Here is a 27,875-nt window from a genome sequence, read left to right as displayed (position 1 = left end):
AATTACACATCCAAGTAGTCGTCATAATCGTCGTAGTCGCAACTATTTGGTGATGACTAGGCGACTACTAAAAAAGCTGAAGCCCTGCCACATTCCCTGAGTACACTTATGTGATATTTAGTCCACACCAAATAGTCGTGCGGTATGCCCTTTTCGAGCTCATTCACCTATAGATGTAGAAATGGCCTTGAGCAAAGAGCAACAAAGAGCAAGCCCCGAAACCGCAGTGCGAAAGCGTCCAACGTCCTTTATATCAATATAGTTGATACCTGGTTTCTCATGTGCAACCCGCATAATACTTCATCTGTTCATGTTGCATGTAAATATCGTTTCCTACGAAATACCTTCAACAATAGAAAATAATAGACACGTTCGTCTTGACTAAGACACAATTTTAAGGGCGTCACGTGAGCCCAGCTTGTGAGACACTTTTTCAGTAAAGTCGCGTGCCTTGCACTAGGATCCACAACATGCTCATCTATCAAGGCACAGTTCTTTAACCCCAATACATTTGCACATTCATTGAATGAACTTTGAAAATTTGGGTACAAAAACTCATACTCTGAAATTTGAGGTCAAATTTTGCACCATGGTTGTTTAATTGAGGTTATTTAACTATGCCATTGGGATGAGGCCATTGTGGTCCATAGTGTTGCCTGAGAATACTCCGGTATCTTCAAGACACATCCAAATCACTTAGGTCTCCGATGCCAGACATGTCCAGTTCTAGGACCAAGATTTTTGCGTCTTCATGATATACATTATATGACTAGCTGAAGGTCTTAATTCAGCGTAATCATTGTGTCTTATTGTTGATGACATCTGATTGCAATACTCTATTATACCCTTGTGCCAAGACACCATTTTTGCAATATGGGTCAACCTGTCTCTTTGCTTTACCTTCAAAATATTATCTGCCGTAGGTCTCAAAGCATGATTCTTCTAACCATTAACTATGACCTGCAGTTGCAGGTATAATAGTTTATCACCAAATCAGCTGTTTTTGGACACTTTCTATTAAATAAACACTCATGACCATGCAATGCTGATATAATTTTGGTGTGTTAATACCCTTATTATAAAGATGAGTTGACCTCCATGTTTATCAACAAAGGCAAGGGACTGGTATATCGATATGCTTGAGTGAACCCCGTGCAACAACTACACTATTCAATAGCCTTATTGTGATGTGACGGGAGTTTTAAAAACACGAGCCCTGTGATGATGCGCAGGTGGTGTATGACGTGCAGTCCCTAAATTCAGTAAATTTTCATCGTCAACCGTGTAATTGAATGGGATTATTTTGAAATTTTAAAACGCTTGAAATATCACAAACAAATAGGCCTATGTTGATGAACAATATAAAAACAAGCTAAAACCGTTGGGGTTCGATAATGAACCCCACAAAACTAACCGAGTATATGGAAAATGCCATACGGCCGGGCGGTTTCACGAGTTGCCGGCTCGATCATGTCATCCGCCGCCTGATGATGCGTGCGAATACTGCCAGGCATTGACGTCAGAAGTCAACTCATCTAGTGTTAACATGGTTAATCGTAAGCAACGCCTTCTATACTTGTAAGTGAAAAGTAAAAAAATAAGCGCGTTGAAGTGTTTAAAAAGTGTTATCAGTGATTTGTTAGTATATATGTACTTTTGTGAGGATATTGGTCAATATAACAATGCCATAGGTTTAAAATTATTATGATATTTATTATCTACTCTGTCCTTATATTCCTTAAAGATTTTCCGCCTGTTCTTATTACCATTCTTAAACTGTTAAAGACTAAAAATACTGGCGGAAATAATAGCCACAACCCAGAAAATCCGTTGCATTTGTTGCATCACGCATCGGGTATGCACTACTTTAAGACTGACCTTTCATTTATTTGAAAACATGTCTTAAATATTATTTTGTATCTCATCTGATAACTTTATAAGCATAACTGGCGCCATATTTTCAACGACAGTAAAGATTCTTATATGCGGGGAAGTGTGATCAAAATTAACATACAAAAAACAGAAAGAAAAACAAAACTGAACCACAATTATTTATGTATTTCCTCTTTAGTTTTCTTTTCCCTGTCTTTCTTCTTCCCCATTTTTTACCCTTCTGTATTACATTCAGACCCTCCTCTGAAATCTTCCTCATTTTGAATGTTATTTTCAGGTGGTGGCCGCACTGCATTCTCTAAATTCAGTAAATTTTCATCGTCAACCGTATAATTGAATGGGATTATTTTGAAATTTTAAAACGCTTGAAATATCACAAACAAATAGGCCTATGTTGATAAATAATATAAATACAAGCTAAAACCGTTGGGGTTCGATAATGAACCCCGCAAAACTAACCGAGTATATTGGAAAATGTCATACGGCCGGGCGGTTTCACAAGTAGCCGGCTCGATCATGTCATCCGCCGCCTGGTTATTTTGACAGACATATCTTCATTCAGCGATTTGCTTCGTATTCTCATATTCCGTAATTTTTCATCCCCATTGAAATTCAGTTTCCAGTTGTTTTCTCTTCCTTTTTCGTTCTTTTTCTCATCTACCTTTTTCCTCTTCTGACCTCTGTTCTTCATTTTTTAAACTGAAGTTTTTGTCGTCGATGAGGAAGAATGGGTTTAAGAATATTGTGTTGCTTTCCCAATAAAATATACTGTGACGACAATAGGGTGCTATATTTTGAATAACATTTAGATGTTTAGACCAAGCCCTTGTTACATCAAGAAGTGTCTGAAAACTGGTTAAATTGATACGTCTTCAATTCAATTTAAGACCATGATGCAGTCATGTCTACAGTAGAATTCACCACGACCTTTGCAGGACTTAAACCCCATTAAAAGCTATTAAACCAAGATAACAGCTCAACTATGTTACATCAGATCTTTCCTGGTTAAATCCACACCGTACATGTTTCTGTTTTACCTGTGCAATGAGCAATGAGCTGGTATTATAGTTTCAGTTGGGTGAACGATTATAAAGCGAACGCAAGGTAACAATAGTGTGTGAGCTTTTGTTTACGAAATGAGACAATAGTCTGCTTATTGTTAACCAGCTTTCTTGAAATGAGAAGCATAATGGTTTGCAGACTTAACACGGATTGGAAATAATTTCTTCATATTTTTGGTGTTATCTGTCGTTTACATATCCTTCCTAAAACACAAAAGTGCGAATATTTCCAAACACCTAAATTAGCTAAAATTTAGGACATGTTACAAAACTATATTTTCTAGAATTTCAGAGAATACTTTAAATATTGGCCGGTTATTTTTCACACAGTGACGTTAACTAGGCAATTGCCTATACTTCTTACATACACTACTTGTAGAGGTCACGCGTCAATTGTGAGAGCTCTGTGTATTGTGTATAGGAAAACGGACAGTAACTGCAGTATGCGTGTCTTAAATGGAGACATGTCTCATGTCTTGGGTAGAAACGGATTTCTCGTCTTACTGGGGAAGCGTTTCAATCCCGGCTTCACGTGACGCTTCTTAGATTTGCAGGTAATGCACTTTCCTTCTATTTTTCATGTTTCTGTGTAATTTGCGAGACGTATTACTAGGACACAATTTCACAGCATTTTTCAAATGTGTTTCTGCAATAAACTTTTAATTATATAATTTAATTACATTTATAGAATAAACTTTCTGTCATCATGGTCATTACACATCACTTCTAATTCTATGTCGTGGAAAAACGGCTAAATATTAAAACTTACAACAATTTCGTGCAGATACGTCTACCTAGTATCTCACATAAATCAGTGTCAAATTAGTTTCCTAATTTGTTAATCCATACATGTCAATCATAAGCCTGGTTTAATATTAACATGATTAAAGTGACTCAATGTGGTGGGGCATCAAATGTGAACTCACGCGCGAGTGGGCTTCCCCGAACTTCCCTCAGAACATGACGGCCTTCAATAGCATTTCCTCCCTTCTTTTGATGATAGGTTTTCTCATTATTTTCCAAGTCTAACTTATGAAGTCTGGCCCATTCCATGTCAACTCCAGGGATGTGCACCGCAGCACCTCTTCAATTTTTTCTTTTTCTGTGTGGTGGTAGATATTGATGAGAAAGTAAAATCCTGAAAATTTGAGCTTCATACTCCATTTCATTTTCCCGTGGCATCAATTTGAAATTTAGGGGGGTCAGCGTAAAAAATGTGTCGCAACACGAAAGACGATAGTATAAGAAAGTTTAACTTACGTCTCACGACTAAATGTTCAGAGCTGTGGTAGCCTGCGGCTTGCATCCACAAGCCTTCGGAGCCACTGGTTTATTCCGTGGTCGTCACGTGACCGCTGGCTAACTCTATGGAGTAGGCAAACCTAACTGATGTGTTGAAGCCATCAAGAACCAAAGCCAATATCTCTCAGAAATGTTGTCCAAGAACATATCTTCAACATACCTGAAGTTGATGGTGGGGCAAATTGTCTGACATTGGTTTTCAGGGGGTCAAAATGTAAAAAGTGGTTTTCCATGGGTAATATCTCAGCTAAATGTATTCTAATATGCTCAATATTGGATAAGAGTAATGTCCTACCAAAGGGCTCTGACTGGCAAAAAAATTGACGCTAAAATTATTTTTACTTTTGGAGTTCTGACCCCCCCCAAAGTTGGTCCTGGTTGGACGAAGTTGCATTTTGAGGGCCCTATATCTTTTAAAGTAAAGGAGTTACAAGTTTTCTGATAGCAGATTTCAATTCTACACCAAAAGGTGCCCCAGGATACATACTTTTCAAAGTTTTAAAGGGTTCCCTTTATACATGTATGGTCCTCCAAACGTCGTCTTTCGCGTTGCGACACATTTTTACGCTGACCCCCTAAATTTCAAATTGATGCCACGGGAAAACGAAATGGAGTATGAAGCTCAAATTTTCAGGATTTTACTTTCTCATCAATATCTACCACCACACAGAAAAAAGAAAAAAATTGAAGAGGTGCTGCGGTGCACATCCCTGGAGTTGACATGGAATGGGCCGACTAATTTTACGTCTCCCATTTAAGAGCTTTATTGCACCCAAGAGATGAAATTATGAAATTATAATATTATAGTACTTGTGGTCTTTTCATAATGAATTAAAACTACATCACAAGACGGGAAGATGACGTTCATGCAGGGCATATGGGACCATGGACAAGGAGCAGTGCGGGGCCCTTTTTACATCTCCTATATCATCCCTATCCCTGTTTTCGCTTTTGCTTGGGCCCCTGATCCCTTGGGGCCCCTGGACATCGTCCACCCTGTCCACCCGCTTGCTACCCCCCCATGCGTTCATGATGCTTCCCTCACATATGCACTTGCAGTTCGAATAAATGTAGACAGGAGTTGCTCAAAATCCTGAAAAAAAATTAATACCCAGTAAAATTGTACCCACAAAAATATTGAGCACTATAATAATAATTATCATAAAACTAATACCACTGTGCATCTCATGAAATCAACTTGCACTTTCAAAGTCATGATTTTGATAGCAAAAAGTAGGTATAGAGAAAGTCATAAAGTCAGCGTGTCACATCCCCGAACAAAAATTTAGAAGACCCCCCCCCCCCGGGTGCTATACAGGCCATTTACGTGTATTATGAAACTCAACCATCCAATAGATTTTCAAATTTAAAAAAAAAAGTACTTGTAAATTGCCACAATATCGGCAAATCAGAAAGAAAATGACCAACTAAGCCCAGTTTGCTTCAACTTGGTCAATTATCCAGTACTATAATATTTCGTCAATGATTTCTCCTTTCTTTTTTATTTCCTCTCTTATATCCAGGGGTGTAAGAGGCCTCAGACAAAAAAACTAGAAAAAAAACTTTAAAAAGCTGAAAAACAGCGTAAAATCAGAGTAAAACGCCAAATAAAGGAAAACACGTAAATTGTGGCAATAAAAAAAGCTGAAGTCAGCTTAAAAGCTGAACTCTCACAGCCCTGTATATCACATCAGAATCACTTCATAACTTTGACGTTGATGTCATAATCGTGACAATCGCGAAATGCATGAGACACATGTCACAAAACGACCATATCCGTCCCGATTCTTCATTGTAATGGATTCTGACGTTTGAATGACCTGATCTCCGGTCATTAAAATAAGCAGATTTAGGAAAAAAATACACCAGAAACATAAACACATATAACTAGTGTGACATCTGTCCAAAAACCAGTGAAGGGTAGGCAAACAGAAATCCAGATCGGAAGTCGGAAATCCCTCTCGGACTGGGCTCTGTCAGTAGTGGACAGTAAGGACCAGACACCATAACAGTTTTTGACCAGCAGCTGCTATTGTAGGCCTGAAACTTTGTCTCTTTTCAGCTGATTTCCTCTTTTTTTATTTCTGAAATTTACGCGTTTTCTTTTATTTTCAGCCCAGTTTGAGCCATTTTACCGCAATTGTACGATTTTTTCAGCGTTTTTTGAGCATTTTCAGCTTTTTTCCTCTTGTTTTATAAAGACCCTGTTTCAGGTCTGTTATTTGCACTGTACATCAGGATGAATACTCAAGACCAGCAAAAAAACCGATAAAATTATAATAATTATTACTTTTATCATCTTAGAATAATTGTAAGCCATTGTCTCACTGCGAAGATGTTTATTAAGTTACAGGTTAATAGTCCAAATAACTTATAAAACTAATGCTTACCATAACCCTAATCTTTACACAAACCCTAACCTATAACTTAAGCCTTAAATCTAACCATAAACCTAACTGCCTAAGACACAACGTCTCCTTTGACTCTTTCTATCGTACTCTGAACATTTGCACATACACAGTGCTTTCGTTTTTTATTTAAATGAAAAATGATAACATAAAGCAAATGTTAATAATTATGCTTGATGCAATTTATTACATCACCAGGGTATGATAGAAAGAGTTATCGGTACCTAACCGGGCACCAATAGCTCTATTGGAGCAAATTTGAGATGGTGCCTTACAACATGTACCATGTGACTCTATATCTCTGACTCTAACCCAACCCTATTCCTAAGACTAACACTAAGACCAAAAAATTTCGATCATGTTGAGTGTAAAGGGGTAGGTTCGGTCGGTCGGATATTTTTCAAGGTCAAGCTTAATAAATAGCCCGAATAGGTGCGAGTTGGAATATTTCTCTACCGTATACCACTTAATTCATGTTTTAAAAACAGGGTGTGAAGAATCTGATTAAAAAAAACAATTCAAGATGTAAAGTTCAAATATAAAAACAAACAAACAGGGCTCATAATTATTGCACAGCAGCTTACCTTTTACATAGGCCTAAAAGAAAAAAACGACATTAAGTGTACTGTGTGCATTCAAGGAGCCAGTAGACTCCAAAAGGGACAGCTAGCTTATCCAAAAAATCATAGTATCACAGTATCAAAAGTTAAGGACCTTCAATGTTTTTGTTGTCATGGTTATTGAAAATGCAGCTTCCTATAAATAATACCCTGTCACCATAAGATGGTCCAACCATACATCAATCATATATCTATCAATATCAGTTTATAATAAGCATCATGTTATGAAGACGGGTACAAATATCAGTGGGTAGACATTACCAATTAGCAAACCCTGAATTATAATTAACAACAGGAAAATTTAAGATGACTTGGAAATGCTACGTTTATTAATTTTTGTTGTTTCTTCTAAGATATACCGTATAATTTGTGATTTAGAGTGTTACAGCACGTTTGATGACCGCAGATACTTAAAAGAACACATAATGGAAGTTTATTTCATACAAGTCATAAGCTATGTTAATTCCCGTCGTTAAAACCCCAATTTTTCTTTTATTTGCTTAATTATTTGTTTGGGGTGTGTGGATAAGGGGGGGGGGTGTACTTTTTCATAAAAAGAGGTTGGCATCTTCAAGGGGAAACAGCTATTTTGAAGCACTATTTACCATGTACTAGTATTTTACATTTTCTATAAATACAAATGTCGGTAGACGCTCAAATCAATATGAAAGGTCAAAAGTTTCAAAATGATCGCCGCCTTTTCCTCCCAGCTACATACACTTTAAGTAAATATCATTAGATTTATAAATCTTACTTCGAGGACTGTTTTAAAAATGTCACAAATATCAATTTTTTTATAATTTGCCATAAAATTTGTATTATATTTCAAAAAATCAAAATTATTTGATATCATCAGGACATTCTTCGTATTCAGAATGTGATTATATGTCTGATGTGCTCTTGTGACCCACACAAAATACTGCGCAAACGGTGCTATCCGAGCCCGGTATCCGAGCCCTTAAAGATATCGTAGGAGTGGAAATGTCAGCTGCTGAGCGAAGGAAGATTGTGGCATATGGCAAAAGTGCGCATTTCCCCAAGAAAGGGATTCAAATTGGTCTTCTTCGACAAGCTCAGCTCTGGTTTATACAATTTATACAGTTCTGTCAAGTGGAGCAGATTGCATTATCCTGCAATCAGTGGTTAGTCGATAATAAACTTAACTGTCTCTTCACGTTGGCAAGACAGAGTGTCTACGCCTTGGCACCAAAGCTAAGTTAAAGAAAGTTCCGGACTTCTGTGTTGCCTATGATGGTCATGTATCAAATCTCAGGAGAGTATCAAGTATCTTGGTGTTTCAATAGACAATACACTGTCTGGTGAAAGCATTCTCACATTCTCAATCAAACTATGTGCAAAAATCTTAGTCCTGCTTTGATTCAGTGCCACATGGATTACTGTTGCACATCTTGATATAGTGGCCTTACTCAGAACCACAAAAATAAACTGCAAATTACTCAAAATAAGGTTGCTCGTTACATCTTGAAACTTTCTCCCAGAGATCACATTGGGCAACATGAGCTAAACCTTGTGAATCTCTTGAAAATGTGTGACAGAATTAAACAGCTGAGGCTTAATCATGTCTTAAACATCAACCATTGTCAAGGTGCACCATCAGTATTTCACTCAAACATCAAATGCTCACTCTTATGGAACCAGATCAAGTGAATCCAATTTTATTGTTCCTAGAGTAAAAGGTATTGCTTCAAACACATTCTACTACAAAGCCATTTTGGACTGGAATGAACTCCCATCAAACATCAAGGGATTGCATACCAAGTCTGCATTTAAACAAAGTGTCAAACAACATCTGGCCAGCAACGTTCTCAGTCAAGAGATGTCTGATTTCACTGTGTAGGCATTTTTTGTTTCCCTTTTGTTCTCTCGTCTTTTCTTGGGACCCCATCGGAAATAAGCTTGCCTTTTCTGCGGGCTTAATGGGTTATCCCGGCTTGTCATTTTTTTTGTCCGTGTGTCCTGTTCCTAAATGGCTTTGTGACTGATTTATTTAATTGATGTGCTTTGTAATGATTTTTCTGTCTCTATGATTTGTTTTTGTATTCCAAATGCCAAATAAAAAACAAACAAAACAAACAAAAAACACCCTGGAGCTAATCCTACAAGCCTGGGCCACATGTTAACGAAGCCTCGACGTTATGGCAGCCGTGCTTCGGGAAAGACCTTGTCTTTCAACCTCTTAATCCTTGAGATCTTGAGGCTAGACAAGCCAACTGCTAAGCCACCCGTCGAGAAATTCGCCCTACAAGATCTCAGAGGTGTTTTAGATCAACTTGAGGGTGCTGAGTGCGAACACGGTGCATGTAAAAAATAGTTCGTTTGAAGGAGAGTGGTCCTGCTTAAAGGGGATACCGTACCCATGTACCGATACAGGGGGTGCTCTCATATATATTGCAGAGCCAGTCAGCCTCTATCGACGATAAAAAACTTATTTCAGTATACTAGTATTCTGTTTGAGAGCTATGCTGCGCATAATTACACCGCTCTATTATACGCCACTGTGTTGAAATTAGTGTTTGTCGACATTCTGCATATTGGAGAATTTCTTTGGCAAACGTCCGCTTCTGCCAAATATGTTATGCGTACATACATTATTTATGATGGTATAAATATCTCACCCTTTTGGGAGGTAAGTGGGGGAGGACGATGTCGATCACGAAATGTCCTCTTTAAAAAAATGTCTCGCTTTTTGCACCAAGTGCACCCTTACAGCTCACCACATGCATTGATCGGGCACCGACAGTCCTTCCTTCTTCAACTTTCCCCATGTGTCATGAGATGGCCTAGATTTGTACGGCGTAATTCCTAGCGCATCTCTGGTTTGGTTAAACTTATATCTGACATAGTTATAAAATTGGTATTCAAACCACATTGCCTCTTTCATGATCTGTTCAACTTGGGGAGATGGTTTCTTCTTGTGGAGAGTTGCTGTGCTGGTCATGGCGGAAGTATCTTCACCTGTTATAGACAGAAAGATAAAAATGTGGAAATTTTGGTTTAAATTCGTAACCACAAGTTATCCCCTGGCGAGTTAGTTGACCTCAGATGAATGATTCCTGATAAGCTTAAAATTACCTTAATAAAAATAAATAAAAAACATTAAAACAACCAAAACCCAAAAGTTTTCAAAAATGTTTTCTAAATGTTAATAAAACATTTAAAAACTTTTCTGTAAAACGTTTTGTGTTTGCTGGGACCACCATCATAACCACCCACTCCTCCTCCACCACTACCACCACTACCACCACCACCACTACTACCTCCTTCTATTCCTGTTTCCTAACCAACATATTATTGACCATTGATTTATATGTGATACCTCCTCCGTATAATAGTGGGTGAGCCCGGGGCTGTGAGGTACAACTGGGGGATGCACTACTACCATACGCTGGTGAAGTGACGTCATAATCGGATTAACTACCATAGCAATAGATGAATACAATTTTTGAATAGATCTCTCTGCACTACAGCAGCTGGCACTCATCGCCTGTCTTCAATCATACAATAGATTGAATACAATACCGCTCTTTTCAAAGAGACTAATCTTACAGGTGTAAGTGATTAGCATTTCTTTGACATCTATGGTCCAATGCATCGGTACCACATGAACGTTGTAGTGCGGGGCGATATAGTCAAAATTGTATTCAGCTATTGCTATGGTATAATCCGATTAACTACGTCACTTCGCCAGCGTACAGATAGTTGACATCAAGGAATACATTGAGATGGTGTTTAACACCAAAGAGCTTTTAACAAAAATAGAGTCGCAATAGATTATATAATGCTTTGTTCGTTTGATGCCGATTAGTTGCGACAGGCTCTTCATAAAAGTGGTACCATTGTTTCGAACAAAGGGGTTCCGCCATTAAATTGGTCACTGATCCGGCATCATATTAACGCTGTACACAACAGGCTAGTATCAATAAGTGACCACAATACAGTCATGTGTAAGGGCAGTCATGTGTAAAGTGGTACCATTGTTCCCACGTATCCCAAACGTGTGTTTGTGTGGGTCTGAAGTCTATAAAGGAGGTTTTAGCTGTCGATGCAATCATCTTAACCACCCACCTGACTTTAGGCGCTTCATTTAAATAACTGCTACTAACCCCCCCCCCCCCCCCCCATTTGAGTCCGGCTCAAAGAAAATAGACCTCAGGGGCCCGTAAAAAAAGGAGGCCCAGACGTTCATTTTACCCCGGGCCCGTAATGACTCTTGTCGGCACTGCTTTGATCACTTTTAGTCATACAAGTAAATTCTGAAAAGGAATCTATTTTGAAACTTCTACGCTACATAATTGGTAGGGTAGGTGCAGGTGATACAAGACCGTTAAGCACATTTGCCTAATTTGAATAAAAATTAAAAGAGTTGGGCAACTAAGTGTTTCTTATTATGAACGAAATAGCGGGACAATCGACTCTACGTGTAGATCTAGAACACGTCACTGGGAATTCCCCATGTGCAGAAATTTTACTGCTCGATAAGCGATTTCATATCGGTATACCAGAGAAAAGATCATCATTTAACTCATTTTCATGCCATGCCGAGTAAATATTGGAGTTTCCTCAACACATAAATGTCAACTTTTTGTACTCCTTATAATTACGGTAATGTTTAAATGTCGGACAAAATAGCGGCGCACATCAATATTTGTGGTTCTGAATTTTGCACCAATTCATTGTCACTACTCACAACATTTACATTGTCACGTCGTGTGATCGAAATTTTTCAGAACTTGAATTATTTAGCATATTTTTAGTATAGGTTACTGTTAGGGTTTTAGGAGGTGACGGTTAGAATAGTTAAACCGGGAGTAAGAACTACGTTTGCGTATATGCCGGGCGTATATGGCATGTTATTTGGGCGGCGTTCTTGTTAAAGAAAAAAAACAAAAAAACAAAAAACACATCGCATAGGACATCGCATAGGCCTGTTTTTCAAAAAAAAAGACAAAGTTTTTTTTTTTGGCCTAAGGAGCACGTGGACAGGCGTAAGGAACAATGTTGACTGGAAACGCGTGAAAGCAGTAGCGTAGCCAGGATTCTAGTGTGAGGGTCAAACACAAATTTTCGTCCCCATTTGTCAATTTGTTGTTCCATTTTTAGTCATTTAAAGGACGCTTTAATCTTTGCCGTCCCCATTTTATCCCTGAGAATTTTCTTGGGCAAACCCCTCCCTTCGGCTCCCCTGGCTACGACCCTGCGTGAAAGTGTTTGTGAGGGAGCCAAAAGACTTTCCTCGTAAGGAGTGAGTGAATGCAGTTAGTGAGTGAGTGCTTTGAGTAAGTGAGTGAGTGAGTGAGTGAGTGAGTGGGTGGGTGAGTGAGTGCTTTGAGTAAGTGAGAGAGTGAGTGAGTGAGTGAGTGAGTGAGTTTTTAGGTCCAGCAAAATCTGCCCCATTACCAAAAAGACTTTCCTCGTAAGGAGTGAGTGAATGCAGTTAGTGAATGAGTGCTTTGAGTGAGTGAGTACTTTAAGTAAGTGAGTGCTTTGAGTAAGTGAGTGAGTGAGTGAGTGAGTGAGTGAGTGAGTGAGTGAGTGAGTGAGTGAGTGAGTGAGTGAGTGAGTGAGTGAGTGAGTGAGTGAGTGAGTGAGTGAGTGAGTGAGTGAGTGAGTGAGTGAGTGAGTGAGTGAGTGAGTTTTAGGTCCAGCAAAATCTGCCCCATTACCAAAAATACTCACATGGCACACCATGGCAAAATGAAGCAGCCAAAATAAATTTTAAAAAAATAGAAAACATGAGTGGATTAAACTATGCCATAGTTTTATTATATGTAATATTTTTGATTATGTCAAAAATATGTCTCAAAGCTTGCAAAGATTGACCGTCTCGGGGGGAAAAGGCGAAAACACACACTTCATTGGATTTCAAAATCGTTTTAAAGCTCCGAGATATTGTTTTGTATGGCATAAGAACATTCGCATCTTCCTGACCTGACCTGATAAGTAAAGAGTTTTTGATAACAGCGCAAAAGTATGTGATTGAAGACCATCAAGTCAAACAAATACCATGTGAATTGTCTTACATAACATCTTAGAAATAGTTTTGAAATATATATTTTCCATTGAACATAGAATAAGCAGGAAGTTGTCTGGGCATGATCTTATTCGTCGCATCATGTGATCCCCACATTTCCCCTAAAGATTTATGGTACCGGAAGAAACATTATATTTACCATGAAATGGTTGTTTGGTTTCATGTTGTGTATAGATACCCATATAATAAAAACCAACAGGTGTTCAACTCCAATCAGAAGCATCCTATATTAATGAACTTGGTGGTCTATACTTCTCTTTAAGTCCACTTACCAAGAGGATGTAGATAATGCTCCAAGGCACCTTTAAACATTGATGGCAGCAGTCTTTCTAACACACTCAATGAGTCCTCAAGTTCTTCCAGGATGCCTACAAATAAATAGTCCTCTTCTACATTTTCAATAGCTTGGTTCAGGGCCCACATAGATGGGGTCCTTAAAACAACAGGAGACAACCAAAAATTAAGTGCTGGGAATAAGAAAATCATTGTGTAGTTCATACACATAATATTATACTATCTGTGACTCTAGCTCATGTCTATGTCTGTCTGTCTCCTCCACCTACAGTTTGATCAGCTCGTAATCGGCGGGCCTTATAACATCGCGGATTAATATCAATATATTTTATTTTGAGAATTGTCTTGCGACATCTCGCCAGAAGAATCACAAGTTATTAATTGAAGTCCTATACTTTAGTTTGTCTACTTTCTTTAACAAGCAAAATAACGATCAAACAGGACAACTACATCACTCTTGACGTCGGTCTACTTTTCGGCGTAGTGGTAAAAGCCTAATAATTCCCGCCGATAACGAGCTGATCAAAGTGTATAAACATACACGCAGACAATCATGTACTTTTAAATACATTCCATCAAGATCATGACGGTGCTGCTGGTTGTTGTTTTTTGTGTAGATATCAGAATCTGCTCACTTCATCCGCAACCTCTCTCTTGGCGCAGATACTTAGATTGTGAATATCCAAACAGCTTAATTCGGGCGGATTGGAACCACCAGGGAGGTGTTTACACCCTACTCTTTCGAGACTGACTGCGAGCTACAAGTACAGGTGTGGCTCTCTGTACAACTTAATATCCCCTCCGAAGAATAGAGTACTCTCATGGTTCATTTGTCCAAATGTAGATGCACCATTAGCCTGATTAGTGGAAGTCTGAATTTAGTCTACAGAAGTTACCAGTAATTTATTTCAGACTTGGTTAATACCCGGATTGAACCTGCGACCTCGTGCACCAAAGGCGTGTATCCTAACTATAATTATAGGCTTAACTTTCATCAGTGGTCACACACTGTATCTGTGGCTCTCACTCTTTATTTGAACTTTTCTTCCACCATTTCTGTTAATTCAGCTCCCGGATCCCATTGCTGTCTCCTGTCGACTACCCCTATTATTAGTATTACATACATTATGGTGTGTGTAACATATTTACTGCATTTATGAATTTTCCGTCGTCGGTCAGGTAATTGGATGGGATTTCATTTCAACTTGAAAACGCGCAGAACATCACACAATGTTGAGTACGTTAATAAAATAATATTATTATAATTTAAAACCGTTGAGGTTCGCCAGGATGGACTGACCCTACACCCCTTATTTGGGACATTGTTTAATGCGTTTTTCATGCTATTTACACCTAAATATCGTCACCATCTAGCAAACCTACGGGTGCAACCGTGGTTCGTGTGCGCACAGTTTAGGGTGCGGGTACTCGCGTACCCAATTGACCTTTTTCCCTCTATCCCACGATTCACTATTCCAGGGGGTATGACGTAGTTTATCAACCTCATAGATTGTGTGCATCCGATGGTCTTTGCTATTACTTTGTCTTAAAATGGGCATACTGAGTCCATATATGCGGATTATCGTAAAGGCCATCGATGTTACTAATTATGCAATTATTGAATACACGAGTGATGCAGTTACGGAGCGATGCAGAACATCTGGGTAAGAGATTATTGTTTACGTTTTATTTCAGTCATCTCCGAAAAAAGTGAAACGGACGCCGACCATATATCACTGCGTGTCCCGTCATTAGTTTTTCACCTCTAGGTCAATAAAATGTATACAAAGTTAGGTTTCAATAACAGGAAACATTTTTTCGCGACGACACCATGTCAATAAGGCATAGAAATGTTGTTTTTTGCCCCCGAAAGGTATTAGTGATCGTGCGCCATTATCATGATTATCGGTGATTCCTTTTTTGTGATGAAGGCACCAGCCGAAATGTCCGTATTACAGAATGTAATGAACATAACTATGTACTCCCCCGGGGAGATGATGTATTTTGCGACACTCATACCCCCTGGAATAGTGCATGATGGGAAGAAGGGAAAAAGGTCTATAGATGGCGTTTACAAAATCACACACACAACCAACACACAAACGTAGATCGTGCCTAAGTCGTGTAATCTTTGCAACTTACCTGCAGTTTCTATGCTGGCCACAGAAAAAGGGCACAATATAAAATGTGTTTAAGCCTGTACATTCCCATTTCGATCGTAACACGCAGTCATCGAAAGTCTGTTAGTACGAGAAATAATAAATATATTAATAAAATCATTAAGTAACATACTCAGAGTTGTGAAATAATTATGAGCCGTGGGGAGGGTAAAATGGGGGTGGGGTAGGTCAAAAAGGAGGGTGCATGATGCCCACATTCAGGGGTATCTTTTGAATAAAAATGCTCCAGATAGGCTTAGGGAAAACATCCAAACGTTCAAATATGCAAAAGACAAATAATTATATATAAGTTTTTATAAAGGGGAAGATTTCTGGCGAGAGAGTGACTACGTCGCAACCCTGGTCGCACTGTAACTCTGTACCGTCACTACCGCCGTCAGTCCAAAGTAACTTAGCCTATGGTGGCCGACGGTGTAGTGTTACAGGATACTATTGACTACATCTGAAGTAAGGCAGTGTCACCACGCAGTGAATACAGCTGCTGGCCTCTTTATGAGGTGCTGCTACATCGGTAGCTCCTTATGTATACCATACAAACTGACTAGGTCGTAAGCTGTAAGTCACTGCAGATTTGACAACAGTGATACTATAGATACCTCTACCAAGAGATACTTCAACCCCTAACCACAGACGGCACGTTGCTAACATGACGTCTGTGTCAGCGTAATGTCTGCAAAAGGTAGTCCATACAGGACCAACGCAATATTTAGTACTATAATCAACGCCGTCAGGCGTTGGTCCTTATAGATCCGACATATCCTCCCTTGGAAAGTCAAGGGAAATGTCAAACTGACTAACCACGCCTACTGACAGCTACTGACGATATTTAGCCAATCAGATTAGACTTGCCTTCCACCTGCCAACTACTATATAGCTTCCAGCTTTGGATCTAACACCACTATTGCGTAACATATCGATAATCATGTCCATTCATTCATTCATTCATTCAATTTATCTATGTCCTCTTCAATTGGGAAACTATTGAAGATTTTTCCCGGGACTTTTGATAATAGAGGTTATCCACTTCACTCATGTGTGACTCCTAACAAAAGGCACTGGTTCCCGTAGTATTCGTCATTCAAACTAATTCAATGCACGACCTCGGCGTTACCTGCATGACTTTGGCGGGCTATTTTGAAACAGTCATGGTTGCACATGCAGCAGGTACTTCTTTAGAATGTCCTAAACAAGGTATAGCAGTCGTTGATAGGACATGCAGCTTATAGAACATGGATAACCTCTATTCCTGTCCCATATAAATCAATGGTTAAGAAGATACTTGGCGATTATTTGACCCGTGACTCGGGCTGAAATGTTCTTTTTCAAGTTCTTCACTTTGTAGGTTGCGCAGTGCGCACATTATACATGTTTTTTTTTTTTTTTTTGGGGGTGGCCATCGTTTCATTTTATCATTAGTCCTCAGTTATTATTATTTGTTTTACAATACTATAAAATGGATGACGCCGCTATTTTGCATGCTTCGAATAAACTAGGAATTCAAGAAGTTACCCGCCAACAGACGAAGGGATTTTTTTACATGGACATGGTTTTGGGAAGAGCTTTATTTTCCAGTCAGCGCCAATTTGTGTTAATTTTCTTTAAAATGTCGACATCGCCATAAAATGTAGTCATTTACTTGATTTGTAGTTTAGTCCAATTCCTATTAAAGTGAGGTAGGCCTATTCACTTTGTTTCCAAAGAGTTTGTTTCCAAAAGGCATTAGTTCAATAGCTGCCTTGTGTAACATTTTGCTGGAATATTTTTACATTCTAAAGATTAAATGACATTTAACGATTGGAATGGATATGTTTGCACATCTGGCTTATTCTCTTTCAATAATAGATTTGTCCCCTAAAATTGTCAAATCCAAGGTTTTAAAATGGCTGCCATTGCACTTGATGCCTTTTTCTTCTTCGCACGTGGGAAGTTAAAGGCATTTGCAATTATTTGCCAAAATATTATTGTTATAACTATATATTCTACTACGCCAATGTTATTAGAGTGGCAAGGTTACTGCTACTCAATATTTTCAAATAAAAATCCCACAAAACAGTCTTTGGACTTAATGCCTTTTGGAACCAAACTCTTCATTTAATGATGTTCAAATTTTCTCCATTATTTTAGGACCCTGGAATAAGGCAAAAAAAGACCATCGCTTTATTCAATACATTTAATTTATGGGTAAAAATAGCATTTTTTGGTTTTTCCAAAAGAACAAGTTTTTATATGGGAATTTTTTTGAAAATTGACATATACATCTTGCAAAGTGTATCAGTTTACTAAGATGGATGTTTGGATCAAAAACGTCAATCATAACATTTTTCTGCGACCTATGGTTTTTGACCTATGACCCTTGGAATTCATAAGTAGGCCTAAAACGGGTGTTTTTAGTGATTTTGGTGTGGGGGTACAAAATATTTTGGTGTATACAAAAAAAAGGATCCAAAAAAAGTGGTTCTAAAAGTTTAACATGTGTAGGGGGTCAAAAAAGTTTTGACATACCGAAATCGAAATTTTCCAGCCCCAAGTATTTATGAACGTTCCCTTAGCTTTTTAAGTACTGTATCTCTACCAAATATGGCAAATTAGGCCTAGTTAAAAGTGATGAATCTCATGCCCCTCGGTTAAAACGAGAAGACCATGGTTTTTTTAAAAAGATTTGATATTAAAATAGTTTAAATCAAAACCCTAAATTCAAATAGTAATCACAGGCCCTTTCATGCCTTCCGGATTAAAGAAATATACTGTCATTTTTTTCCGTTCCTTTTTTTTCACATGCATTTGAAATATCAACACATTCAACAGTAGGCCTACTTGCGAGTGGTATCGCCTTTTATTTTATTTTACTCACTCTGTTATTTCCAGTTTGGTGTTAAAGGGTTAATGTACGATTTCTTCAAATTTTAATTTGTCATTATATATTCAAAATGCTGAAATAATACCAGTAATAGGCCCTAATTATCGGGAATGGCTTCTGTCCATTTTGAACTGAAATAACGAAGTAAACACTGTTTGTTATTTTTAACACGCAGTTCTATAGGAGGATATAAAGTCATAATTCCTGAATTATGACTTTATGTCGAACTTTGCTCTGTTAACCTACAAACACAACAAATTTGGCTGATTCCATTTAAATGCAAGTTGTGACATGTGTATACATGTAGGCCTACATTACAAATATGCCATAAAATCAGGTTTGAAAAAAATTAACCAAATTCATATTATAAGATCGTACATTATGACTTTAATAAATCAAAGTTCAGTTCCAAATAAACGGTGTGTAGAATTGATGTTCTTTTAGCTTTTTAATGGTATCACGGTTAGGCCTATCGACAAATGTGACAATATTAAATAAAAAAAGAAAACAAACCTAGAATCATACAAATAACTTTTTGTTAACACTGATTAGGCCTACATTATCTCTGCACTGATATAGCAACAAAAAAACTTTCATTTAATTCATACCAGCCCGATTTACACTGGTCATGGAAAATAGTAGATATCTACTATTTCCATGCACTGGTAAGCGACCTCAAAAGTTTGTATTGCTTTGATTGCATTATCAAAATCAATCGATTGGGATACCAAGCACTTGAGATGACTTGAGAGTCCCAGTTATGTAATAGATGCGGTTGAATGATGGCCCGAATGATGGGCGGGACTATTTCCCATATTTGGATTCATGACGTAACTTATCGACTGGTTTGGTTTTGGTCACTGTTTATTATAATGAGGGTGCATTGCTGGGGGTAGCGAACGGATTTGTAAGGACCAACGCCTGACGGCGTTGATTATGGTGCTAAATATTGCGTTGGTCCTGTATGGACTAGCAAAAGGCTCTATATCAATTTGGCTTCTACGAAAGAGTGACGTCAGTGCGTGCTCCAGTTCGTGTAGTATTAAATCGCGCGCATTGACTCAAGGAACTGGCAGAACATATTTATTCGCGGGATCAAAGACCGAACATCTGTGCACGCGCTAAGTGACGGAGTTACTTCGTGGAAGCTAAATGGACTCTAGCTCAAACGTGCGAAAATAAAACAAAATGACTGATTCAAAATCATTGGTTACCTACCTGGTTTCGTTCTTCTTCTGGTCCACTGTACCTATCCTTGTGCGTTCCATTGATTATCTTTCTATCTCCAAACCTTTTAAAGTAGTACTGTGATACCATCCTTGCTAAAGGATCTCGAATTATGTTGATGTACACAGGGGGCTTGGCACCGTAACTACATAGACGAAGCAACAGTATTTATTGAAGACAAAAAAGTAAGAAGTCACGCATTACTAGTGAAAATGCTCACTTAGATAAAATAGGAACCTAGTTTAAGCAAGTTGTGTAGTTGTGTTCCATCTGCAATGATCTATTAGTAATTCAAACTTCCCAATTAGTTCGCAAACACTGTCATTCTAAAGCCAGCATTAGGGGGTCTGTGTGTGTTAATTTCTGTTTTTAAGGCCCCGGTTTAAATCTCACCTTCGCCATTTATGTATTCGTAAATATATTGCCCCCTTTGTCATATTTGTTGTCCTAAAGTTTTCTTTCACAACATAACGGCTATGCCTACCTGCAATTTTCGCACAATACCGTAAAACCCCGTCTACAAGCATATATAGTGTTTTTTATAAAAGCTTAATTAATTCGAAGCAAGCGTTAATATAGGCCCCTACCAATACAATTGATCGGTCTTAAAATAATACTTGTTTGTATGCTTGGATCCGTAATTTATTTGCTCAAACTCCATAATGGTGACTGGATTATTGCAGCTTTCATCAGAAGCACACTATATGCTTGTAGACGGGGTTTTACGGTATTGTAATCACCCATTAGGAATTGCACACAAATTTAAATCACAGCTATTGGAACACAATATCTGTGATTAAAGCCTTATTGTACGATTTCCGTCAAATTTTGATTTTGTTATTCTTTATTCAAAATGTTGAAATAATATTAGTAATAACTGACGAGAAGGGTTGCTGTCAATTTTAGGTTGAAATAACAAGGTAAAGTGAAAGAAACCCCACTGGTTATTTTGGCCATTTAACACACAGTTCTATGGGAGGACATATTATCATAATTTTTAAATTATGATGATATGTCAAACTTTGCTCTGTTGACCTACAAAGGACATATTATCATAATTTTTAAATTATGATAATATGTCAAACTTTGCTCTGTTGACCTACAAAGACAACCAATTTGGCCGATTCCATTTAGGTGCAAGTTGGGACATGTGTAAAAATGGACTCTAGCTCAAACGTGCGAAAATAAAACAAAATGACTGATTCAAAATCATTGGCTACCTGGTATCGTTACAAAACATTACAAATATGCAAAAAATTCAGGTTTGAAGAAAAAACCAATTCCATATTATAAGATCGTACATTATGGCTTTAAAGGGTTATTCAACTTACTTTGTGAAGTCAACATAATACAGATGCCTTTGAACGAGGAATGGTGTTTTAAACTGTTCTATGGAATAGACTAGGCTTTCCTGCAAAGGAATAAAAAATGCAAACATAGTTGGATTTCAAAATCATTCAAAAGTTTTGAGTTTACGTACGATTGTAATGTAAATGTACTTTAATAAGCTACCATAGGTCTACGCTGCAAAATCAAGGCTTTCGTTGGGATTTTTAATCAAACAACTGAGCAAATCGTTTAATTCATATGATCGAAATACTAGTCGAACTTCCGGCGCGTACACGATGTTCATAACACTGTGAATATAGTGTACGGGATGTTCGTAACAACATAATATTGTGTTATCCAATATATTATCCAAAAAGGACAATAAAGAGGGGGAAATGGTAATTTACATATATCCACAATGGCCGCTAATGTAGGGCTCAAATTTCAAAACTGGGCGGATGTGGAACAAACTATCTAATTGTACTCCTCTCATTATTAGGATTCAGAAAAAGTATAGTTTGACCTATCTCCGATGTACAGTTCTTGAGTTATAGGCATAAATGTCAATTAATATCAAATGTTAATTGTCTCCATAACTGTCTACAGAACAAGGGTAAAAAAATCAAAAATTGCTCCGCTTTTATTCAAAGTGGTCTCAAATTGTTCTGCTATGAAAAACATTTTAACCAAAGAATAGTTTGCCATATCTCAGGTGTGCAAAAACGTAAAAGCCCATTGAATCATGTTAATCTTGGCAGTATTCTAAGGGCCATCACACACATATTTTGGCTGTCCTATGCAAGGGGATTGGAATTGACATGAATATAGACGTGGCAATGAACATCACGGATAGTCAATTGACCTTTTCGGTAAATCCCATAACCCATTGCGAGTACACCTGAGAACTCGTCATTTTATGTCACGCCGACTTGCAATGCGCAGTAACGATGTTCGATAAACGATGTGCGCATCGGCGCAGAGCGGCGTGACGCAAAATGACGAGTTCTTAGGTGTACTCGCAAAAGGTTATGGGATTTACCGAAAAGGTCAATTCAGGTCATTCAACCAAGGCAGAAATAACATGTGATGAAAACGTACCATTCTCCTCTAAAGGAAGTCTCGGGCAATCACAACATTATGCCTTATATGTTAGAAAAATAATTATCAAGCACAAATCACGTGGTTTTATTTAAAACTCATATTGATCAAATAAACAAAACCATCCGTCTCTCAACACGCGATATTCAAAATTCCCGCGCGCCGAAATTGTCTGGTACAATGACGTCCCAACGATTACAACGAAGGCTGACGACAATTGAGCACAAATAACCATAACGTCATTGCACTAGACAATTTCGGCGCGGGAATGTTGAATATCGCGTGTTGAGAACCGGCTATTTTTATTCGTTTTTATGGTCAATATGAGTTTGTTATGAACATAAAGCCATGTGATTCGTGCTTTTATCTAATTTTTCTAACATAAAATAAGGCATACCAGTAATGTTGTGATTGCCGGAGACTTCCTGTAAAAGTAATAATATCCAGAATACACTAAAATTCCCATAAACATTTCAAACAAATCAGGGACCATGAACAAACATACCTGCCAAGCTTCATGTATCACTGTCATATTATTCACTACAGAAGAAATCAAACTGAAGTTATTGACTATGGCAAGATGACGTAAGAGAGCGATCACAGAACGACTGCCACATTTGCCCACTCTGTTGAACACCACACGGTCCTGCGGTTGCTGAAATATTAGAAGTTGACGGTAGAAAGATCGTTTGTTGATGATCAAATAGAATTTTAATTCATTACTAATTTCAATATTGTCTTGTTATTAAAATAACAAATCCATTTTACGACTGGGGACTTAGTCTAGCCTCAAGGCTTACTAAGACGCTTGTCGAGAAACTCGCCCTTAAACATGTTAAAATTACAGAAATTAATTGTTTGAGGCTTATGTAGGACTGATCATCCAAAAGCCCCATTTTTTGTAGAATGTCATTGTTTTCACCGATCCCCTTACCCAAAGACGTCAAGATTATCATTTTACATTTCCTCTCACCGAATGCTCCTAACTGCAAGTCTCCCCAGGGAAGTCTCCACACCTGAAAGTATCCATTTAATATTGAAGTGCACTCCCGAATTTATTACCCAGATCAAGCTTCCTATTTCATGATTTAGGGCTAAATATTTGTTATTTCTTTTTTAAGTGCCTTGCAACAGCAAGTTTCTTTCAAAGTAGGCTAACTGCGTCCAAAAATACATCCGGCAAGAAAATATAATTATGAGCTTTAAATTTGACCAGTTAGACAGCTATGGCAAGACCAGATACAAGGCTAGACCAGGGACAAAACTCCAGGTACGAGTCTTTTACCCCTACCCCTACCTATATACCCCTTTGGTCATGCATAACAATATCCCTCATATGTCCAAGCAACGGTTATAAAACTAAGAAACAAGAAAGCTAAATATGACTTACCGCAGGACTATCCTCTTCTGATTTCAATGGCAGTGATTTGTAAGAATCTGGATATGCGTCATTCCATGCGTAATAATTTACACATGACCCATATTTTTGTTCTAATGTTTTAGGTGCTATTATAGGTGTAGCTGGTGCTTTTCTCCCAATAAAGTTGTTACCAGTATCAATGTTCGCCTTGTGTATCTTAAGGGATGGGCCTATAGGAATAAAGACCAAACAAACATATTCTTGTTTATGCCGTAATATTGTAGTCTTTCAACCATTTCACAACTTCAGCTGTGTAACTTACAAATATTCCCGCTAAAAAGTGGTTCTTTTAATTTTTGAAAATACATTATAAAAATCGCATTGGACTTTTCGTACTGATCGTACTATAAATGACCACCAGCATATAATGTTCTGATCACACTATAGACTAGGATTACATGTGACGTCATTGCCAGGCAATTTGTCTCTTTTGTTCCTTGTCTGGAAATATGCCTACGCATCATATTGTGTTCAGGGACCGTGCTATAAAAAAAACACCGCCAGTTGACCTGTGTAGTGGTCATACGTTGTTCATTCAACCATAAAAATATTCCAGTCCCTTAACGGCTCATTAATAATGCGTTGCATCAGGTCAGGGATTCTATTATAATAATTCTAATCCTTTCTTTGAGGTCAATAGATAAAAGAGAGGTCTTGAAAAACAGGTGTGAGGTTGTAGATAATATTCTATCATCAAAGTTGCTGGCATAAGAAATTTTTTTCACAACGCGATATTTTAAAAAGTACATTTTGAGAGGGCCTAGTTCTAGTTTAAAATCTGTTCATCACCTGCATGCAGTCCGATTTGGTATTTATGGTTTCATCAAAGTATTGGGAGCTAATGTGGATGGTATTTTGGTTTAAAAAACGATACTGTTAAAAAGTCGGTATTTATGCCAGCGACATTTTTACAGGGGGTAGCAAGCGGGGAGACAGGGTGGACGAAGTCCATGGGCCCCGAGGGTCCAGGGGCCCCGAGCACAAAAGCGAAAGTTAAATAAGGGCTGATAATGGAGAGCAGGGACGGATTTACCATCGGGCCAGATGGGCCCTGGTCCAGGGCCCCCATTTCCCTATGCATCTTTCTTTTAACCCCGATAACATCATGGGTTTTTTTGAAAAAATAGGGCAAAACTAAAATTTTCCGCGCGCATTCAAATGACAAAATTCATGTTAATTTGGGGCTAAAATAGTCTGAAATTTATTTTTTTCGCATGCTTTGTGCTCAAATGTCCTTGTAACATCGGAACAAAATATGTTAGTCCCCTACTATATTATACGTAAACCAAAACTTGGCCACTGACTTGAGTGCACATGCCTTCCTCGGCACGTGACTTCGGGGCCTCCAAAATTTGGCCTGGCTTAGGGCCCCCATAAGGTAAATCCCGCCCTGGTAAAAAGGGCCCGTACTGCTCATTATCCATGGGCCCCTGATGCTCTTGCTACGTCCCTGCATTTCTAGTGTGTAAAATTTGTCGGCTAAAAAGTGCATAAATTAAAATCGTGAACAGTAAGATAGAAAATAACTATCTACATTCCAAGCGGAAACGCTTTTCAAAAACATACCACCTTTTTTCGGGCATGGAAATGACCATGAACTTGGGTCACCGAAACAAATGTTTAAATTGGTGACAGGCCTTTCATAGTGATACAACAATTAGCCCCCCAATAATGGCTTTCATTTTAACCGTTATTTGGTAAACTGCGATTTTTACTTTTTGAGGAATTAATGAACGTATCAGAAAACTTTTCGAAGATCAATTTAAAATGACCCGACCCGTTAATACCTGAGACGAATTATTCAACAGGTTTAATTAATTAAGTTTTTAGGTTTCACAAGTGAATAGACTTTTTTTTTCTATAATCACGATAATACAGGACATTCTTGTATGTATCAAATGTCCTGTTTGTGCCGGGTGTTTGTGATATGCACCGGTAGTTTGTTCAGTAGCGTAGCCAGTGGGCTCCTGACAAAAAAATGAAAGATAAAAGTGCCCTCAGACAAAAAATGAAAGAAAAAAATCGGGAAGGCAAAGGAAAAGAAAAGTGGCAAGGATCCCGCACCAAAATTCACCTAGATTATGGGCAAAATTAGTGTAAAATACAAACAATAAGCATGATAAGCCCCTCTTCATTCAGATCATGTGCCAAAATAGTGTGAAATACAAATTTTTTGCGCGCTACGCGAGCACATTGTCCCAATAAGACCTTTTTTGAAAGCTCAAAGACTTCACCATATACGGTACATTCTCTCTAAAATAAGCCGGTATTATGTATATATAATACCATCCAATAATACCGGGTCAAAATGATGCAACCGGAGTTTTGTTGCCCCCTCTCACCAAGAAAGCTGGCTACGCCACTGAGTTTGTTCCACAGTTTTGAAGCACAGAAAAAAATACCGTCACCAAAAGAAACTTCCTCATTGTTTTGTTTTGTTTTCGGTTTTTTATTTTTTATTTATTTACTCATGTCATTGTGTTTCCCAGGCCTGAGATCGGCAGTAGGGTCCTCAGTTGTTCAGTAGGGATGATTTAATTAAAAATACAAAATATTAATTAGATATGCGGTCATTTTGGGGTATGCAACAAGCTACTCATATAAATCCTCACAGATTTGGAAAGTTATTTATAAATGCTCCACTTGAAATCATGAAAAAGATAACAGCTGTTATAATGAATTCGATGAAAGACAGAGATAAGAAAAAGACTAGTTCGTGTCTGAAATTCTGACAACTAGACAGAAAATGCCGTACTGCGCAGGTCGGCAACCAATCACGGCGCGCCTTTGCCTTGACGTCAGACACAAAGTAGTCTTTTTATCTCTGTCTTTCATTATATTCATGTTATTAGTACAACAACAACATAAACACACTAGCACTGTTAAAAATATGTTTAAAAGTTTAGATAACCCTGTTTTTTTTAAAAACAGTTAGTTTGCAATTCTTAAGGTGGTACTACACCCCTGGCCAATTTTGTGCCTATTTTTGCATTTTTCTCAAAAATTGTAGCGCATTGGTAACAAATAAGATATGTATATTATAGGGGCAAGGACTACAACTACTGCACTGAAAATTTTATTTCAGCACAGACAGCAGTTGTGGATTTACAGTCAAAAATGAGGGAAACCCAATATTTGATCAATAACTACTTGTCTTGAGTCACTAAAATTCCAGTGCAGTAACTGGACGGGATTCCTTGCCCCTATAATATACATAACTTGTTACCAGTGTTTTATTATTCTTTGAGAAAAATGCAAAAATATTCACAAATTTATCAAGGGGTGTAGTACCACCTCAAACAACCTGTTGAAATATTTTAAGCGATTGGTTGTTCAGTTCAGCTTTTTAACTTTTAAACGGCGTTTTAACAGTGTATTGTTATTACATGTAAACAATAATAAAAATACAGCACTAACCTTCATTCGCTAAAGATTCAGCACGTAGCAATCGACTCTGGATTAATTCTTTAGTTTGTTGAACCAGCTCTGATTTTTTCAACCTCTTCAATTCATAAGGTTCAGATATGCTTATGTTTGTAACAGTAGTTATTTTACTATATAATTGCATCCATGTCAATATTGTCGCTGACACCAATATCAATCCACCTAATAAAACTTTCTTTAGTTTGGGTGCCATTTTTACAATGTGTCTGATTTTTTCACTTGAACTCACGGATATGTACTATATACATTGATATGATGTTAATGGTATACGTACATTGTCATTGAGAACAGCGGAACACTGAATATCTTCATCAACTCAGCCATTAGTTGTCTCTCTCATCTCAGGGTCAACAATTGACCGGCTTATTTCCAAGGAATATTAAATTGCACGCTCTAATGGATTTGTACATCTACCGGGAAGTACTACAATAGCTGAAATGCTTGCTGGAAGTCACGACCTACATACACCAGTGAGCATCAAAGGAGTTCTAAAGCTCTTACCTGAGAAGATTAGAATAGACTCATCTTCTCTGCTCCAACTCACTCGCTCCAACCGAGGAGTTTTAAATAAAAGAAGAAACTAGACATTGTGCTCACAGAGCACGGCCCTTAGCCAGAAATCTATTGCAAAAGGGCCCATTTATGTCCATTTTTCATGGGGACTTCTACTAGGTCTATAGAAAATTATAA

The 27,875-nt window shown here is 37.9% G+C and overlaps 1 protein-coding gene across 2 annotated transcripts; it reads right to left on the bottom strand.

The window, feature by feature from the left end:
* Window positions 1-9,129: 9,129 nt before the first annotated feature.
* On the bottom strand, window positions 9,130-27,468 carry LOC140156387 (uronyl 2-sulfotransferase-like). Of its 2 annotated transcripts, none has more exons than XM_072179346.1 (8): window positions 27,159-27,468; window positions 23,712-23,911; window positions 22,827-22,976; window positions 21,226-21,305; window positions 19,886-20,039; window positions 15,773-15,870; window positions 13,609-13,769; window positions 9,130-10,260 (listed from the first exon to the last, which is right to left on the bottom strand). In XM_072179346.1, the coding sequence occupies exons 1-8, from the start codon at window positions 27,376-27,378 to the stop codon at window positions 10,016-10,018; spliced, it is 1,308 nt and encodes a 435-aa protein (XP_072035447.1). In that variant the 5' UTR covers window positions 27,379-27,468; the 3' UTR covers window positions 9,130-10,015. The 2 variants fall into 2 exon arrangements, with proteins under 2 accessions (XP_072035447.1, XP_072035449.1); XM_072179348.1 differs by having other exon boundaries at window positions 9,130-10,254.
* Between the last annotated feature and the right edge of the window lie 407 nt (window positions 27,469-27,875).

Source organism: Amphiura filiformis, chromosome 7 (assembly GCF_039555335.1).
Source record: "Amphiura filiformis chromosome 7, Afil_fr2py, whole genome shotgun sequence".
In the NCBI taxonomy this organism is placed as follows: domain Eukaryota; kingdom Metazoa; phylum Echinodermata; class Ophiuroidea; order Amphilepidida; family Amphiuridae; genus Amphiura; species Amphiura filiformis.
Note: the sequence above shows the minus strand (reverse complement) of the source record. Positions and strands in the feature narration are given on the sequence as shown.

Excerpts from the sequence above, each read along its gene's own strand:
- LOC140156387 (XM_072179346.1), bottom strand. The coding sequence starts at position 27,378 with ATGGCACCCAAACTAAAGAAAGTTTTATTAGGTGGATTGATATTGGTG. Across the intron at positions 23,912-27,158 it reads TGAATCTTTAGCGAATGAAG|GCCCATCCCTTAAGATACAC; the intron begins GTTAGTGCTGTA and ends TTATTCCTATAG. Across the intron at positions 20,040-21,225 it reads TATTATGTTGACTTCACAAA|TTACGGTGCCAAGCCCCCTG; the intron begins GTAAGTTGAATA and ends TCGTCTATGTAG.